Genomic DNA, 17,712 nt, shown 5'->3' on the forward strand with positions numbered 1-17,712 from the left:
CTATGGTGCTAATGTGAGAATCGTAAGAATGATGTACATAGCCTATGTTAGGTCCTTAACTGATTATGCTCTCTCCGACCCTTGGAGTTAATGCAAAATGAAGCGACCCTTGGAGTTAATGCAAAATGAAGCGACCCTTGGAGTTAATGCAAAATGAAGCTCTCAGGATTATTCTTGGCTGTCCCAGATCTACAAAAGTTCTTAACATGAGGAAGGAGCTTGGTATTTCTAGTATCAGTGATAGGATTATTGAGATTAACACTGTACTCGGTATTAGAATGTTGAGAAACGAACCAGACACTGTCACAATGAATCTTACCAAGTGTCTAGAAGTAAATACACACAGATCTAAATGGATTGTGAAAACGTGCAATTACATCGTTTTATAACCTGCATGAACTGTATCATTGTAGGCAACAAGAGCATTTCACCCCTCCGTGGAAGATGTGTTCATTTAATATCACATACCTGCAAGTCCCTCCCAAGAAGCTCATTGCTAGTAATCCCTTCCTTAAATCTCTTGTTAGAGCAACTGCTCAAGAAGAAATTTCTCACCTAGCTGGTAGTAATAAGTTATCACAAGTTATATACACTGATGGATCTAAACAGGAGTCTTCTGGCAGGGCTGCATCTGCTCTTGTTGCCGCCTCCCTTGTTAAAAACGATAATAAATTTGTTGAGTTAGGCATAAGAATTAACAACTGGGCGTCTACACTGCAAACTGAATTGTTTGCAATCCTAATGGCGCTAAAGCTAACCTATGACACTGAGCTTGACTCTATCATCATTACTGATTCTATGTCATCATTGAAGGCTCTTGACTCATATAATGACTCCAACAACATGCTCATTGGAGAAGCCAGGTATAGATACTCAAAAATTAGGGACAAAAGAATTAATGTACAATTGCTATGGATCCCATCACACATTGGATTACTCCTTCATGATAAAGTTGGTATGTTAGCCAAGAAGAGTACCCAGAAGGAGAATGTAGAATATAACTTTGGTATAACTGTGTCTAGCATTAGGAATAATATTAGGAGAGAAGTAAATAATGAAAATGATTGCTATAGGAATGCAGTTAGAAGCCTGAGTAGATCTATAACCCACTATGAAAACATGAACGTAGATATGACTTAAGAAATCGTAATGACACGATTGCAAATAAACCATACCCCCGGCCGGGATTGAACCCGCGGTCATAGAGTCTCAAAACTCCCGTCGCGCTAGCCACTCGTGGCTAGCGCGACGGGCTGGAGTTTTGAGACTCTATGACCGCGGGTTCAATCCCGGCCGGGGGTATGGTTTATGAACGTAGATAAGTATGTTTATGGAGCAACTTGCAATGTGAACACTGACTGATGTTGTAGTGGCCAGACTTAGGCTTGGTTACAAGTACTTCTGGCAGTTTGGGAGACACACAGATGATGATCAAACTAAATGTAAATTATGTGATCAGGCATATGGTCACTGTCTTGAACACTATGTGCTTAATTGTCCACTTATTGAAGAATGCAGAGACAGTATAATAACCTATGTGACATGTCAAGATATCTTATTAATGAAAATAAGATACCAGATATACTAAGCAAATTTCCTAAATTTGCTTGTAACAGATAAGTGAACTATAGATATGTAGATATAAATCCATATGTATTCCTGTTAACCCTTTGGGGCCTAGTTCCTGGGCCTTTTGTGTATCCATATGCTCTCGCGCTACCGTCCACAGGATGGATATGGGGTGCACAATAAACTAGCCACTTCGGTGGCAAAATCTAAAATCTAATCCAAGACGGTCTAGGACCATCTAAAATATCTCTTACGGTACAAAAGGCTGTATAGCCCTTGTGGTTTAGCGCTTCTTTTTGATTATAATAACAATAATGGTACGAAAGGACTTGACAAACTTCACTTTTCAGAGATTCTTTTTCCAATACAGGATGACGTGGTTTTACTTTATGAGATCTGACCATGATGAAAAAAAAGGAGTGATGGGGAATGGGAGGCTTATACTAAGGTTTGAGCCAAGAAAATGAAGAAAGGGTCTTTAATTTCAAAATCCAAGTTTATTTCCATAGATCAAGAGTCACTCGCCAGCATCTAGGCTCCTTCCCTAACGGGATAAGGAAGAGGAAAGATGGTGTGACAAATATACGTCATAATTTTTGGCACAGGCGAATGATAGGAAGATACACGTGCAGCAAAATGAGAAGGTTCCAAATGCTAGGAAGAGGTACAGTACTTCAACGTGTCAACGGTCAAAATGAAAAGGTTGGACAACTACATAGCAGAAGACAACTTAGTGGTGGTAGACGGTATAATGATCCGAAAATATGGATGAAAGGGCACAAGTGCATGTACTTGGCACATCTTTAGTGGACGTGTTTCAGTCCTGGAACCTTATCTGAAGTGACCAAGACCTAATGATCGAAATGTATCTAATAAAGATGTTTTGAGTGTATGCCTTTAATAAGTTAGTTTATTCAGGCACAGGTACGCATAAGTACAATTATCATAGTATAAATTACCTAGGATAACTCCCCCCCCCAAAAAAAAATCAAAGTGATATATTTCCATTGTGCCCTTTCATCCAATTTAGTGCACATACTCAAAAATACATCTAGAATTAATTTACGGTTAGTCAGTCGTAAGAGTCAGGTCCATAAACTGGATCTTAACCTCAGGTAACTCTTGGGAGGTAATTCTAGACTAACTCACCCTGTCAGCACAGTCGACGTGGACCCTGCCTGTGTCCAGGACTCGAACAGTCTCCTCCACGTCACCTTTGACAGCTGCTGCATGCAGCCTCTGATCCAGCCTCGTACACACCTGTAACAGAAGTGATGCTCTCTCAAACATCAGCCAATGTGTTATTTTTCTCCACTTGTCTTCTGGGCCAGCGAATATAATATCTTCCTATTACTTGGGCTTGAGTGTAGATCCCCTCACGGAAGGTTCCTTGAAGTTGGTGAGGGGCTCTTGATTTAGGGAACTGGATCTGTGCTCCAGTTCCCCGAATTAAGCCTGAATGCCTTCCACATTCCCCCGGCGCTGTATAATCCTACGGGTTTAGCGCTTCCCCTTGATTATAATAATAATAATTGAGTGTAGATAATGTCAATTTCTCATGGCCAAAAACGATTACTGAGTATGTGTTTACTGTAATTACCTAAGTATAACACTATAGTCTTACTTGTACAATGTATTAGTGTACAGGATATCACTCGGACTAATGAGTCAAATATGTACACCTACAGTCACTACGTTGGTTAGTACATTCCTAGCTGTTTGACACCGTTTTTAGTACCACGCACCAGTGGTTGTTTTTTGCTATGCTCTAGATAGGACATGTTGCACCTATGTAAGGGTAGGCATGCTCTTTCAGATTTTTTTTTTTCATGCAATGGACTAATGAAGTTGTAGCAGCAGCAACACACAGCAAAAGGCATTTTTTAGCTTCCCCGGTGCTCGGGCTTCGGTCCAGAGCAGGGGTGTGGCTCCAAAAAGATCCTGTAGAGCTTGCTGCCTTTGCACCTCCTGACATCGTCTGCTGCTATGCAGCTGCCTCACCCTTCCAGCCCAGTGTGGACGGGGTTTCAGGTAGCCCAGTGTGCCTAGCTTCTCCCTCGAAGCCCCGTGGGGACAGGGATTGAGGCTTGGCCTGAGGACACCTGGTCCCAGACGATGAGGAGGTACCTGTGACTCCTTCCATGGCAGACATTGGTCTGAGACACTCCCACGATAAGGAGCCAAGGCTGGGCCACCTCTTGGAAAAGGCCCGGGCTGAGCGCTTATACCGGGGAATCTACATCTTTCAGATTACCAATTTTTCACATCTGTCTGTGTTGTGTTTGGGGGCAACCACATTGGAAAACTTACCTACATGCCACTACTTCAACGAGATGTTAAGTTTATACCTGGAGGGTGTTCCAGGGGTCAACGCCGCCGCGGCCCGGTCCATGATCAGGCCTTGCGGTGGATCTGAGAAACAATTCTAGGTACACTTACATTACTAGAAGCGTGAAGTGAAGTACAAACTAGGCTCTAGAACATCGTAACACATACCATGTCCACGTTACTAGAAGCGTGAAGTATAAGGTTCTAGAATAATGCAACACATTATGTGTCCAGCTCATTAGAACATTGCAACATATACTATACTGGTCAACACATGTGACATGCACACCAGAACAGTTAGTTGTGCCGAACATTGCAACATCCTGGGGTCCTGCAAAGATGAACATTGCAATACATCCTAGGGTCCTGCACACTAGAACGCGGCAGCATACGTATACTAGTGTCCACAGATTAGACCGCTGCAACATATCCTGTGTTGTGCAGAACACAGCTATACATCCTAGGGTCCTGAAAAGTTGAACAGTGCGACGCACACTGGTGTCATGCACACAAGGACACTGCAACACATCCTCTTGTCCTGCACACTAGAAACATACAGTACCACAGGTTTTGTTGTGCAGACCTCTGCTGTGGTTCTGATTCCAGCGTGTGAAACCAAAGCACATTGTTCTAACCCATTTCTTTGATACCTCTCTTTTGGTAGCCACTGACAGAATATGTAAGCAATAAGTTTGGTTCAAAGCCTATGAGTTATAAGGCCGTATTTCACCTGTATACAAACGTCAAGAAAACCTTATGCTTTACCTGGAGTTTACCTGTAGAGAGTTCCGAGGATCAACGCCCCCGCGGCCCGGTCTGTGACCAGGCCTCATGGTGGATCAGTGCCTGGTCAACCAGGCTGTTACTGCTGGCTGCACGCAATTCAACGTACGAACCACAGCACATGCACCTCCCGGTATATATACCGTGTTGATGACATGTATGGTGATCTAGTATATTGCTTAAAGTTAATCCACAGGCTCAGTTCGAAGCCACACAAAACGCCAAAATTAGCTAATCAAATTTTTATCAGATAATTCTCATGTTTACACTCTCATATTTAGAATGAACACAATTCACTCTTCAAAACAAACACAGGATGGATAGTGGCTCAATGATTCATAACAGATGAACCCGGACTCAGTCTTGAGGAGGGTAAAGATGTTGGGCATATTTCGTGTTCTGTTTTCTCCATTATCTATATAGTCCACATAATCCTTACATCTTATTACTATTCCCCTGAACTTGGTTCTAGCACAGTGGTTAGTATGCTGGTCTGGGAACGTTACAGACTCCAGTTCGAATCCCACAGGTGCTTTCGACTGCATTTCTTATTTGCATTTCAAAGTCCAGACTCGTGAAGAAGAGTGAATTGGATATCCTTGGCAGGGTGTAGGTACCCACGTGCCAAGGGCAATCACATAAATGGAATGGATCCTGATATATACTTTGTGCCGTCTGAGTGGCTAGTTTATTGTGCACCCGCAGCTCATTCTGTGTGGTGATTGAAAAGAACATTACAGATCACAATAGATCTTTGTTATACCCCACTGCGTATAGTTACATCTTTAAAAATACTAGTCATTTCATCTATTATAATTTCTACACATAGGTAATGTATATAATAAAACATGGACCTGTAATCTCAAGATAATACATGTGGAAAATTTTGAATTTTTAGCATGTTTAAATTTGAAACATATAATAATAATGAATTAAAATGTGATGCTATTTGGACCCTTCGAGAAATTTCGAGTGAGGGGGAGGATGTTGAGCAGCTGCAGAGTGACGCTGGGGGAACGTCATATTGTAATTTGTGAGTATTGGTTGTAGCGGAAAATTCTGCCAATAATTCGGTGTCTTCTGAGCCAAATTGTGGGGTTTGGGCCTGAATTTGTAATAGGAACCCGTATTAATGTTCCCTGCTGAAGAATTGAGAGAGGAAATTTGCGGGAACAAGTATCATGTCATTACCTCCTGAAAACAATGATCATTAAACTACAATCTGATACAATAACAGTGCATTCATTCAGTCGGTGCAAAATGTGGGTACATTCTCAAAATTTCAAATATCAACAATGAAGTGATTCGCCATTTCCTCTAGGGTTTGCTTGGACGTGTCTAACCGGTTGAATGTGACGAAAATGGTTTTGAAACCCAACAAGTTGAAGAATAAGTACTTGTGTAGCATTTAGGAATGTTTATTGAGGAAACGTTTCGGCAATCACTAGCTGGCGAAAATAACAGAGGAATATGAGGAGGAGTATGAAGTAATCAGTCCCTCAACCTGTAGTCGATGGGGTCAGTACATCAATCTTGAGAAATGTGCAGCATATGTGCCGAGAAGTTTCTTAAATAATGCAGTCAGAGTAGTACAGTAGTAGTAGGAGGAGGCGGAGTCACCATTGGTAACATCCCAAGATGTTACAGTGTCTGACAGGTGTAATGAAAACAGTTTTGAAAACCGACAAGTTGAAAAATGAGACACTTGTGCAACATGTGAAAATGTATACACTAAAATATAAATTTACAAGATACTTTAATGCAGATTTTAGTGAAAATTGATCATTTAGTGAAATATATTAAATTAAAATTTAATGTTTAATTAAAGCTTAATTTCCAGATGATTAAAAAGCAAATAAGAAAGTAATGATATAATAATATTTTGGACATGATTAAATTTAGAAATTTAAGAACCTGTTATAATTTGTAACTTGGATGCAAGAGTTTAATGGTAATTTAAGGAATAACATTGGAAACAGCTTTCGGGAAAATAAATCAGCACACCATGTAGTAATTTGTTACACATTTTTAGCCCTTTTATTTTTATTGAGTTTATATAGAAGTTGAGATGAACACGAGGAATATCCACGAGGTATTACTTTCCACAGTGTCGAAGATTGTGCTCGGATTATTAACCCAGAGGGTTGGTAACCCACGATAACCCAATAAAATATCATCATTCGGTTTTGGTTATGTCCACTGACGTTACTCCTCTCCTCAAGGATGCGACCTATAACAGTCACCTAAGACTCACCTACCTACTTACTGCTGCTAGGTACACCGGTGCAGCAGGTATAAGGATATATGCTAACGTTCCCACAAGCGAACTTCATTTTCTCTGTATTTACTATATTGGTTGACGTGAGAGGAAAACTGCTTGAGAGAAGGGAAAAGTAATGAAGGGTAAAATCAGGGTGAGGTGATTAAAGCATGCTAAGAACGAGGGTAATTATCAGTAATTAAGTTATTTTAATCAAGCCAGACCGGAAGCCTTGGTGTAACCCCTGTTTTGGACTGACTCATCTCTCTTTTCTAATTTACGTGCTTAATAGCACTGATAAATTATTATTATAATCAAAAAGAAGCGCTAAGCCACAAGGACTATACAGCGCTGCAGGGCAGGAAGGAAGCGAGGGCATCAGGTGGCAAAAGGGAGATGGATGAGTAATAGGTTACGGATAACAGCGGGGCAGTGGATGGTGAAAGGGTAAAGGGCAGCAAGAGACTGAACTAGAAAGGGCTGAGGGGAGTGCGAAAAGTATCATCAGAGTTTGTGGAGTAAATCAGTCGTTGTCAAGAAGTCAATGAGAGAGTCAGGATAAAAGGAGGGTCCATCAGCAAGAAGGGAAGGTAAAGAGAGTAGTAGAACGAATACGACGTTGGAGGTAAATTCTGCGTGCTCGTTGATAGAGAGGGCAGTCTAACAGAATGTGGCTAATCGATACTGGAACTTGACACTGCTCACAGAGAGGAACAAGGTGCCTCTCCATGAGATACCCATGAGTAAGACGAGTGTGACCAATGCGAAGGCGGGAGAGAGTGGTCTCCCAACCTCGGCACTGATGACAAGAAGACGGCCAGTAACCTATGTTCGGTTTAATAGAATGAAGTTTGTTACTGAGCAGAGTTGACCAACGTTGTTGCCACAGACCCCTGGCAGTCTTCAAGCTGGCACTGGACAAGCACCTAAAGTCAGTTCCTGATCAGCCGGGCTGTGGCTCGTACGTTGGTTTGCGTGCAGCCAGCAGCAACAGCCTGGTTGATCAGGGGCTGATCCACTAGGAGGCCTGGTCACAGACCGGGCCGCGGGGGCGTTGACCCCCGAAACTCTCTCCAGATTGAATGGGTGCGAAGGTGGGTAGCTATTGCAGCAAAATAGTCCAGAAATGGAACACCTCGATAGGAAATTGGGAGGTCATGTACTGCTGACCGCGCAGCAGTGTCTGCCTGTTCATTGCCCTGTACGTCGACATGACCAGGGACCCAACAAAAAACAATATCTTTATGTTTGGTAGAGATACGGTGTAGCCAAAGTTGGATACGGAGAACTAGGGGATGAGATGTATCAAATTTTCGTATAGCCTGTAGAGCACTAAGGGAATCTGAGACTACTACAAATGATGACACAGGCATAGATGCGATACGAATAAGTGCTGTAAAAATGGCATAAAGTTCAGCAGTAAAAATGCTAGCTGAAGATAGTAAATGTCCCCGCACGACGCTATCCGGAAACACTGCTGCGAATCCGACGCCGTCTGAAGACTTAGAGCCATCTGTGTACACAGCGGTGGCATGAGAATGGGAGTGGAAGTGATCAAGAAAAAGAGAGCGGGAAGCCACCGTAGGCAGTTGAGCTTTCGAGCAAGGGAGTGAGAAAGAACAGACCCGAACAGCTGGAACTTCCCAGGGGGGTAGGGAAAAGTGAGATGCTACATGAACATATAAAGGTGGTAACTGAAGGGAAGACAAGAGTGAATGTAGGCGAAGAGAAAAGGGACGGAGCAAACGGGCGGCGAACGAATAAAGAATGTCTAATATCAGTGACCATTCTATAAATGGAAGGATTGTGTAGATCGTGAGAGCGTACATAGTAGCGAAGGCAATGGGCATCACGGCGATCAGACAAGGATGGAACATTCACTTCTGTATAGAGGCTCTCAACAGGGGAAGAGCGAAAAGCACCAAGGCACAAACATAATTCTTGGTGATGGATAGAGTTAAGGCTAGAGAGAGTAGCAGGAGAGGCCACAGAATAAATCTGGTCACCATAATCGAGTTTTGATAAAACGAGGGCTGAATGTAGGCGAAGCAGAGTTCGACGATCAGCTCCCCAGGAAAGATGAGCAAGGGTTTTAAGAAGGTTTAGCTGGCTGTGACAAGTTGCCTTCAGAGAGGTAATGTGAGGTTTCCAGGATAACCGACGGTCAAAGAGAAGGCCTAGAAACCTGACTGTATCATGTTCGGGGATACGGGAGCCATAGAGATACAAAGGATGATCGGAGATAACAGAACGTCTAGTGAAAGTAATTTGGTGAGTTTTGGTACTTGAAAATTTAAACCCATGCGTGGTGGCCCAAGTGGAAACACGGTCGACCGCATGCTGGAGAGAAACTGCAATAAGATGACAGTCAGCGCCTGCACAAGCAATAGCGAAGTCATCAATATAGAGTGATGACCAAATATTGGGTGGAAGAACAGAGGCCAAATCATTTATAGCAAGGAGAAAAAGTGTTGTGCTTAGAACACATCCCTGAGGGACACCTTCAGCTTGGACGAAGTCCGGGGAAAGAACATTATTGACTCGAACACGGAAATGTCTGTCAGTTAAAAAGTTCTTAAGGAAGGATGGTAGATTGCCTCGGAGGCCTAAGGAATGGGCCTGGGCCAAAATATTATACCTCCAAGTTGTGTCATATGCCTTCTCAAGGTCAAAAAAATATGGCAATAACTGAGTGATTATTCGCAAAGGCATTACGAACATACGTATCCAAGCGTAGTAAGGGGTCTATGGTAGAACGACCCTTACGAAAGCCATATTGACTAGCGGAGAGACTGTTGTGTGTCTCTAAATACCACATTAAACGGCGATTTACGAGACATTCCATCACTTTGCAAACTGCACTAGTAAGAGCGATGGGGCGATAGTGGGAGGCATCATGTCCTGTAGTACACGGTTTGCGGAAAGGGAGAACAATGGCAGATTTCCACAGCTGGGGAAGAACTCCTTGTGCCCAAATAAGATTGAAGAGGTGTAAGAGGACTACAAGGGCTGACCGATGTAAATGTTGTAACATACGAATATGAATGTCGTCAGGCCCAGCTGCCGATGATTGGCAAGCTGAGAGCGTTGCCTCCAGTTCTTGAAGTGTAAAAGGCACATTATACAGTTCTTCTCTGAGAGAAGAAAAGTCCAAGGGTACTAACTCTCTGGCAGACTTTGAGGAAAGAAACGAGGGGCATAGATGGAGCCCTCGGGAAATACGGACCAGATGTGTGCCAAGTTCAATGGCAACGTCGAGAGGGTTTGCTACATCAACACCAGCGACCCGTAGAACAGGAGCCGGGTCAGGAGAGTATTTACCACTCAATTTCCTCACTTTTTTCCAGACTGCACTCATAAAAGAAGCAGAGGTGATGGTGGAAACATAGTCTCGCCAACAAGTGCGTTTAGCTTCACGGATGACACGGCGAGCAATCGCACGCTTCTGCTTAAAATCAAGAAGTCTCTCAGCGGTTCTATTGTACCGGTACCTGCCCCATGCAGCACGTTTCAAACGTACTGCACGAGCACAAGCAGGAGACCACCAAGGCACGCACTTCTGAGAATGCCTGCCTGAGGTTTGGGGTATAGAATGAGAAGCTGCGGTATAAACTGACGTCGAGAAGATGTGTAGGAGCTCATCAATGGAGGATGAAGAAGGAACCTCACTAAAAGCAGTGAGGTGTGAGTAAAGATCCCAATTTGCCTGATCAAATTGCCAGCGAGGGCTACGGAAAGGTGGTGAATAGGATTATTATTATTATAATCAAAAAGAAGCGCTAAGACACAAGGACTATACAGTGCTGCAGGGCAGGAAGGAAGCGAGGGCATCAGGTGGCAAAAGGGAGATGGATGAGTAATAGGTTACGGATAACAGCGGGGCAGTGGATGGTGAAAGGGTAAAGGGCAGCAAGAGACTGAACTAGAAAGGGCTGAGGGGAGTGCGAAAAGTATCATCAGAGTTTGTGGAGTAAATCAGTCGTTGTCAAGAAGTCAATGAGAGAGTCAGGATTAAAGGAGGGTCCATCAGCAAGAAGGGAAGGTAAAGAGAGAGTAGTAGAACGAAGACGACGTTGGAGGTAAATTCTGCGTGCTCGTTGATAGAGAGGGCAGTCTAACAGAATGTGGCTAATCGATACTGGAACTTGACACTGCTCACAGAGAGGAACAGGGTGCCTCTCCATGAGATACCCATGAGTAAGACGAGTGTGGCCAATGCGAAGGCGGGAGAGAGTGGTCTCCCAACCTCGGCACTGATGACAAGAAGACGGCCAGTAACCTATGCTCGGTTTAATAGAATGAAGTTTGTTACCGAGCAGAGTTGACCAACGTTGTTGCCAACGGGTGCGAAGGTGGGTAGCTATTGCAGCAAAATAGTCCAGAAATGGAACACCTCGATAGGAAATTGGTAGGTCATGTACTGCTGACCGCGCAGCAGTGTCTGCCTGTTCATTGCCCTGTACATCGACATGACCAGGGACCCAACAAAAAACAATATCTTTATGTTTGGTAGAGATACGGCGTAGCCAAAGTTGGATACGGAGAACTAGGGGATGAGATGTATCAAATTTTCGTATAACCTGTAGAGCACTAAGGGAGTCTGAGACTACTACAAATGATGACACAGGCATAGATGCGATACGAATAAGTGCTGCAAGAATGGCATACAGTTCAGCAGTAAAAATGCTAGCTGAAGATAGTAAATGCCCCTGTACGACGCTGTCCGGAAACACTGCTGCGAATCCGACGCCGTCTGAAGACTTAGAGCCATCTGTGTACACAGCGGTGGCATGAGAATGGGAGTGGAAGTGATCAAGAAAAAGAGAGCGGGAAGCCACCGTAGGCAGTTGAGCTTTCGAACAAGGGAGTGAGAAAGAACAGACCCGAACAGCTGGAACTTCCCAGGGGGTAGGAAAAAGTGAGATGCTACATGAACATATAAAGGTGGTAACTGAAGGGAAGACAAGAGTGAATGTAGGCGAAGAGAAAAGGGATGGAGCAAACAGGGGCGGCGAATGAATAAAGAATGTCTACTAATATCGGTGACCATTCTATAAATGGAAGGATTGTGTAGATCGTGAGAGCGTACATAGTAGCGAAGGCAATGGGCATCACGGCAATCAGACAAGGATGGAATATTTGCTTCTGTATAGAGGCTCTCAACAGGGGAAGAGCGAAAAGCACCAAGGCACAAACGTAAGCCTTGGTGATGGATAGAGTTAAGGCTAGAGAGAGTAGCAGGAGAGGCCGCGGAATAAATCTGGTCACCATAATCGAGTTTCGATAAAACGAAGGCTGAATGTAGGCGAAGCAGAGTTCGACGATCAGCTCCCCAGGAAAGATGAGCAAGGGTTTTAAGAAGGTTTAGCCGGCTGTGACAAGTTGCCTTCAGAGAGGTAATGTGAGGTTTCCAGGATAACCGACGGTCAAAGAGAAGGCCTAGAAACCTGACTGTATCACGTTCGGGGATACGGGAGCCATAGAGATACAAAGGATGATCGGAGATAACAGAGCGTCTAGTGAAAGTAATTTGGCGAGTTTTGGTACTTGAAAATTTAAACCCATGTGTGGTGGCCCAAGTGGAAACACGGTCGACCGCATGCTGGAGAGAAACTGCAATAAGGTGACAGTCAGCGCCTGCACAAGCAATAGCGAAGTCATCAACATAGAGTGATGACCAAATATTGGGTGGAAGAACAGAGGCCAAATCATTTATAGCAAGGAGAAAAAGTGTTGTGCTTAGAACACATCCCTGAGGGACACCTTCAGCTTGGACGAAGTCCGGGGAAAGAACATTATTGACTCGAACACGGAAATGTCTGTCAGTTAAAAAGTTCTTAAGGAAGGATGGTAGATTGCCTCGGAGGCCTAAGGAATGGGCCTGGGCCAAAATATTATACCTCCAAGTTGTGTCATATGCCTTCTCAAGATCAAAAAATATGGCAATAACTGAGTAATTATTCGCAAAGGCATTACGAACATACGTATCCAAGCGTAGTAAGGGGTCTATGGTAGAACGACCCTTACGAAAGCCATATTGACTAGCGGAGAGACTGTTGTGAGTCTCTAAATACCACATTAAACGTCGATTTACGAGGCGTTCCATCACTTTGCAAACTGCACTAGCAAGAGCGATGGGGCGATAGTAGGAGGCATCATGTCCTGTAGTACCCGGTTTGCGGAAAGGGAGAACAATGGCAGATTTCCACAGCTGGGGAAGAACTCCTTGTGCCCAAATAAGATTGAAGAGGTGTAAGAGGACTACAAGGGCTGACTGATGTAAATGTTGTAACATACGAATATGAATGTCGTCAGGCCCAGCTGCCGATGATCGGCAAGCTGAGAGCGTTGCCTCCAGTTCTTGAAGTGTAAATGGCACATTATACTGTTCTTCTCTGAGAGAAGAAAAGTCCAAGGGTACTAACTCTCTGGCAGACTTTGAGGAAAGAAACGAGGGGCATAGATGGAGCCCTCGGGAAATACGGACCAGATGTGTGCCAAGTTCAATGGCAACGTCGAGAGGGGTTGCTACATCAACACCAGTGACCCGTAGAACAGGAGCCGGGTCAGGAGAGTATTTACCACTCAATTTCCTCACTTTTTTCCAGACTGCACTCATAGAAGAAGCAGAGGTGATGGTGGAAACATAGTCTCGCCAACAAGTGCGTTTAGCTTCACGGATGACACGGCGAGCGATCGCACGCTTCTGCTTAAAATCAACAAGTCTCTCAGCGGTTCTATTGTACCGGTACCTGCCCCATGCAGCACGTTTCAAACATACTGCACGACCACAAGCAGGAGACCACCAAGGCACGCACTTCTGAGAATGCCTGCCTGAGGTTTGGGGTATAGAATGAGAAGCTGCGGTATAAACTGATGTCGAGAAGATGTGTAGGAGCTCATCAATGGAGGATGAAGAAGGAACCTCACTAAAAGCAGTGAGGTGTGAGTAAAGATCCCAATTTGCCCGATCAAATTGCCAGCGAGGGCTACGGAAAGGTGGTGAATAGGAATGAGAAGTAAGAATGATCGGAAAATGATCGCTGTCATGCAAGTCTGGTAGAACAGACCAGGTGAAGTCTAGTGCAGTGGACGAAGAGCAGACTGATAGATCGATGCAAGAGAGAGTATGAGTACAAGGATCAAAATGGGTGGGAGTACCCGTATTTAAAACATGGAGGGGGTGAGAGGCGAGAAAAGCCTCCAACTGGATGCCACGTGAGTCACAATGAGACCCCCCCAGAGGAAATGGTGGGCATTAAAATCACCAAGTAACAGAAGTGGTGGTGGTAAGGATGAAACAAGAAAGGCAAAGTCTGGGATAGAAAATGCTCGAGAAGGAGAGAGATATAAAGAACATATTGTAAACCACTTATTCAAGTGGATACAGGCTGCAGTGTAATGCAGCGAGGTATGGACAAATAGTTGACAGAACAGAATATCATTGCATAGAAGAAGGGCACTTTCATTAAAGGTCCCATCTGAGAAAGGATCCGAAGAATACAATAAATTATAGCCTGAGATAGGTTGGAAAACAGCCGAGTGTAATTTTGGTTCTTGTAAGCAAGCACCAACAGGGGAAAACCTGGAAAGCAACATCTGAAGCTCACCCCGATTACCCCTGAGGCCGCGGATATTCCACTGTAAATAGGCCATGATTGGTAATGAAGAAAATATCAGGAATCTGTAGGTAAAGGCACCTACAGACTAGAGGGGTTAGAAAAGTCAACGTGAGGTGGCATTGGAAGACGTTCAAGTAGCGAAGGAACGGAGCGTTGCGAAGAATGGGGTTGTGAAGATGGAGGAGAGGGAAGAGAAGTAACAGGAAGTGAATCAGTGTCCATTGAAGGTTTAGCCTCTGCAATATATTCTGAAATGGCTTCAAGTGTTTCTGAATTCAAAGATGTATGGGAGACCATATTGGAGATAGAAGGAGGAGGGTGAGTAAAGATTGGGACAGTAATGGACTGTACCAAAGTAGAGGGGGAGGGAAGAGTGTAAGGGACTGGAGATGAAGTGTGGGGGGGGACAGAAGAGGCAGAAACCTGGGAGGTGGCAGAAGAGGGAGAAACTTGGGAGGGGACGGGGGTGGAAGGCATAGTACGAGGAGGAGGGTGAATCTCCACACTTGTAATAGAGCCAGAGAGAGGGGAAGAACTAGGTACAGAGACTGGAAAGGTAAAGTGTGGAGGTGGAAGAAGGGAAGGAAGGGACAAAGAAGATTTGAGCAATGTGGATTTTTTGGACTTCTGAGTAGAGGGGCGATTGGTATTAGGTGTCGTACGAGGTCTTGTCGATACTGGGGCTTGTGAGGAAGGATGTGAAGATGTGAGAACAGACTGAGTTGTAGTCGGGACGTCAGAGCCAAGGACAGCAAAAGGATTAAATGCCGTAGTGGCTATGGGAGGGGTAACAACAGAGGAGGCTGCAGAAGATGGGACCCCAGAAGTGGGGGGATGTTTGGAAACATGAGAATAAGAAACACGGGGTAGTCTCCCTTGGAGGCGGAGATGAGTAACTGCCATAGCATAAGGGAGACCTTCTGCCTCTTTGAGGCAACGGATTTCACGTTCATTTAAGTAGACCTGGCAACGGCGGGAGTACGAAGGGTGAGCTTCATTACAATTAAGGCAAGATGGAGGTTGACTGCAAGATGTATTAGAATGGTCGTCAGCACCACAGACTGGGCATTCGGCCATAGATCTGCAATATTTCGCTGGGTGACCAAAACGCCAGCAATTTCTACATTGTTGCGGTGTAGGTATCACCTTTCGAACTTGTAACCGATGTCCCGCGACATATACAGAGGACGGGAGTTCTCGGCTGTCAAAAGTTAAACGAGCCACATTGCAAGGGTAACGTCTCCGCCCCCGGGCAGGAAGGACATAAGTGTCTACTTTGAGGATTGGGAGATCCTGGAGTTCCAGCTTTTCAAAAATGTCATTGCCGCATGACTGGAAATTCTGTTGGACTATGGTATGGGGCAGAATGACAGTACCACTACAAGAATTGAGAGAAAGATGTTTTTCAATAGTGACAGGAGTAGAATCGATATTCGAAAGGAGAGAAAGATCATGAGCTTGGGCAGCATTCTGGACAGTGACGATGCGCATACCGCTCTTGAGAGCATGAAATGAAATATCTCTACCAACATGACGCAGGAGCGCCTTGCCAATACTATGGTCAGAAAGGTAGGCAGAAGAAGAAGTCGGTCTTAAAGTAAAGAATTTAGTCCATTGTGTGGTCCGAAACTGAGCATGGAGAGGGAGTGCTTGACGTGTCGGTCTTTTCCGAGTACAATGGGAAGGTAACGAAGGAGCATCATCAGGAGATTGACGTTGGCGTTTAGGAGTAGGACCGGAGTTGGTCCGGCGTGAAATGGGCGGGCGATTCAAAAATTGCCGTACCGTAGAGGGAGAAGCCGGAAGCATAGTCAAAGGAGAGCAGAGTTCAGACAAATCGAAGGAGTCAGTCGAAGCCCCGGTACCTGAAGTGGGTGAGGAAACAGCACCAGCAAGAGGTACAGGGGCATCAGGAGTGTCTGAAGAGTGGTCTAAACACAAGGCAGGGTCAGAATGGGGTGCGGTATCAAGAAGGGGCCCGGGGGTAGTGGGTTCATGGACTAGGGCTGCCATGGTTAGGTTACTCCTTTGCTTTTTGTTTTTAAGAAAAAAAAAAGAAAGAAGAAAAGAAAATAAAAATAAAAAAAGAATAAAAAAAGGGGGGAGCGGGGAGGAATAGTTCCCAGGAGGAATGAAAGGGCCGGAAATCTCCCTCCGCGCCCAAGAGGACCTCAACACTGCTAGTAGCGCAGATGCAGCATGGAACCCGTGCCATACCCTACCCTTCATGCCAGTAAACCAGCAATCCGGGATAGCAACCTCACATCTGCCGAGCTACCTCGGTGGACAAAAGAGAGGGCGGCCGGATATCCGCCACAAAGCATACCTCCTTCGGCCACCACCCCCGGAATCCGAAAGGTGGCTTCCAGAGATACACCCGTCGCCTGAAAGACACCCAAAGCTACTCCGGGATACCGGAGAGGGATCGGGACATCCCCAGGCAATCCAGATTCCACGGCAAACTACGCCACCGCCAAGAACCTCAACGGAATGGGATGGACCCTAGTGTCCTTTCCCCTACCTAGGAACTAGCGCGCCTGTGGGAGAAATCCCAAAGGCCAAAAAGAGGAAGGGCAAAAGGGAGGGGTGAGGAGGAGGAGGAGGAATGGAAAAAGGGGAGGATGGGATAGGGGAGGGGAGAATGGGGGGTAATTAGGTTCGGTCTGATAGCACTGATAAAGATGCTAACTGAAGCATCATTACGGAATCAAAGTCGATATTGTTTTGGTTTCAAGTGGAATATTCGAAATGTTAGCGATAGAAAGGTAGGGTAATAATTATTTTATCCGTGATTATACCGGAATTTGGAGGAGCTATTATATAGATCCAGATATGATCTAGAAGTGAGGTTGATGTCTCAGTGATTCTAGTCCAGTGAGTCTGGTGATCGAGGGTGTTAGGAGGCAAGAATATATACTGTTAACGAAGCTCGACACCTCGACGATATTTGTGTCACAAACATTGATGTTGAAATCTCCAGCAATTATTTGGTTTTTATTATGCTTATAGTTTATCATGTTTCTCAGGCTGTCAGTGGAGCTTATTAACAAATTATGTGATTGTGTAACTCGCTCTTATTATTAGATTATTACTGTTGTTCGTGAGAACTGAGTTAATATATATGTATCATATTTATCACTGCTCATGATA

General features: G+C 44.7%; 1 protein-coding gene across 3 annotated transcripts in view; it reads right to left on the reverse strand.

Annotated features, from left to right (window-relative positions):
• LOC128685802 (ankyrin repeat domain-containing protein 29) overlaps positions 1-17,712 on the reverse strand; it is a 194,576-nt gene that overhangs the window by 28,327 nt on the left and 148,537 nt on the right. For all 3 annotated transcript variants that reach the window (XM_053772460.2, XM_053772458.2, XM_053772459.2), the window contains exon 2: positions 2,719-2,829. In XM_053772460.2, coding sequence (XP_053628435.2) covers positions 2,719-2,829 — 111 coding nt within the window. The remainder of the gene's footprint in view (positions 1-2,718; positions 2,830-17,712) is intronic.

Source organism: Cherax quadricarinatus, chromosome 23, assembly GCF_038502225.1.
Source record: "Cherax quadricarinatus isolate ZL_2023a chromosome 23, ASM3850222v1, whole genome shotgun sequence".
NCBI classification, from domain to species: domain Eukaryota; kingdom Metazoa; phylum Arthropoda; class Malacostraca; order Decapoda; family Parastacidae; genus Cherax; species Cherax quadricarinatus.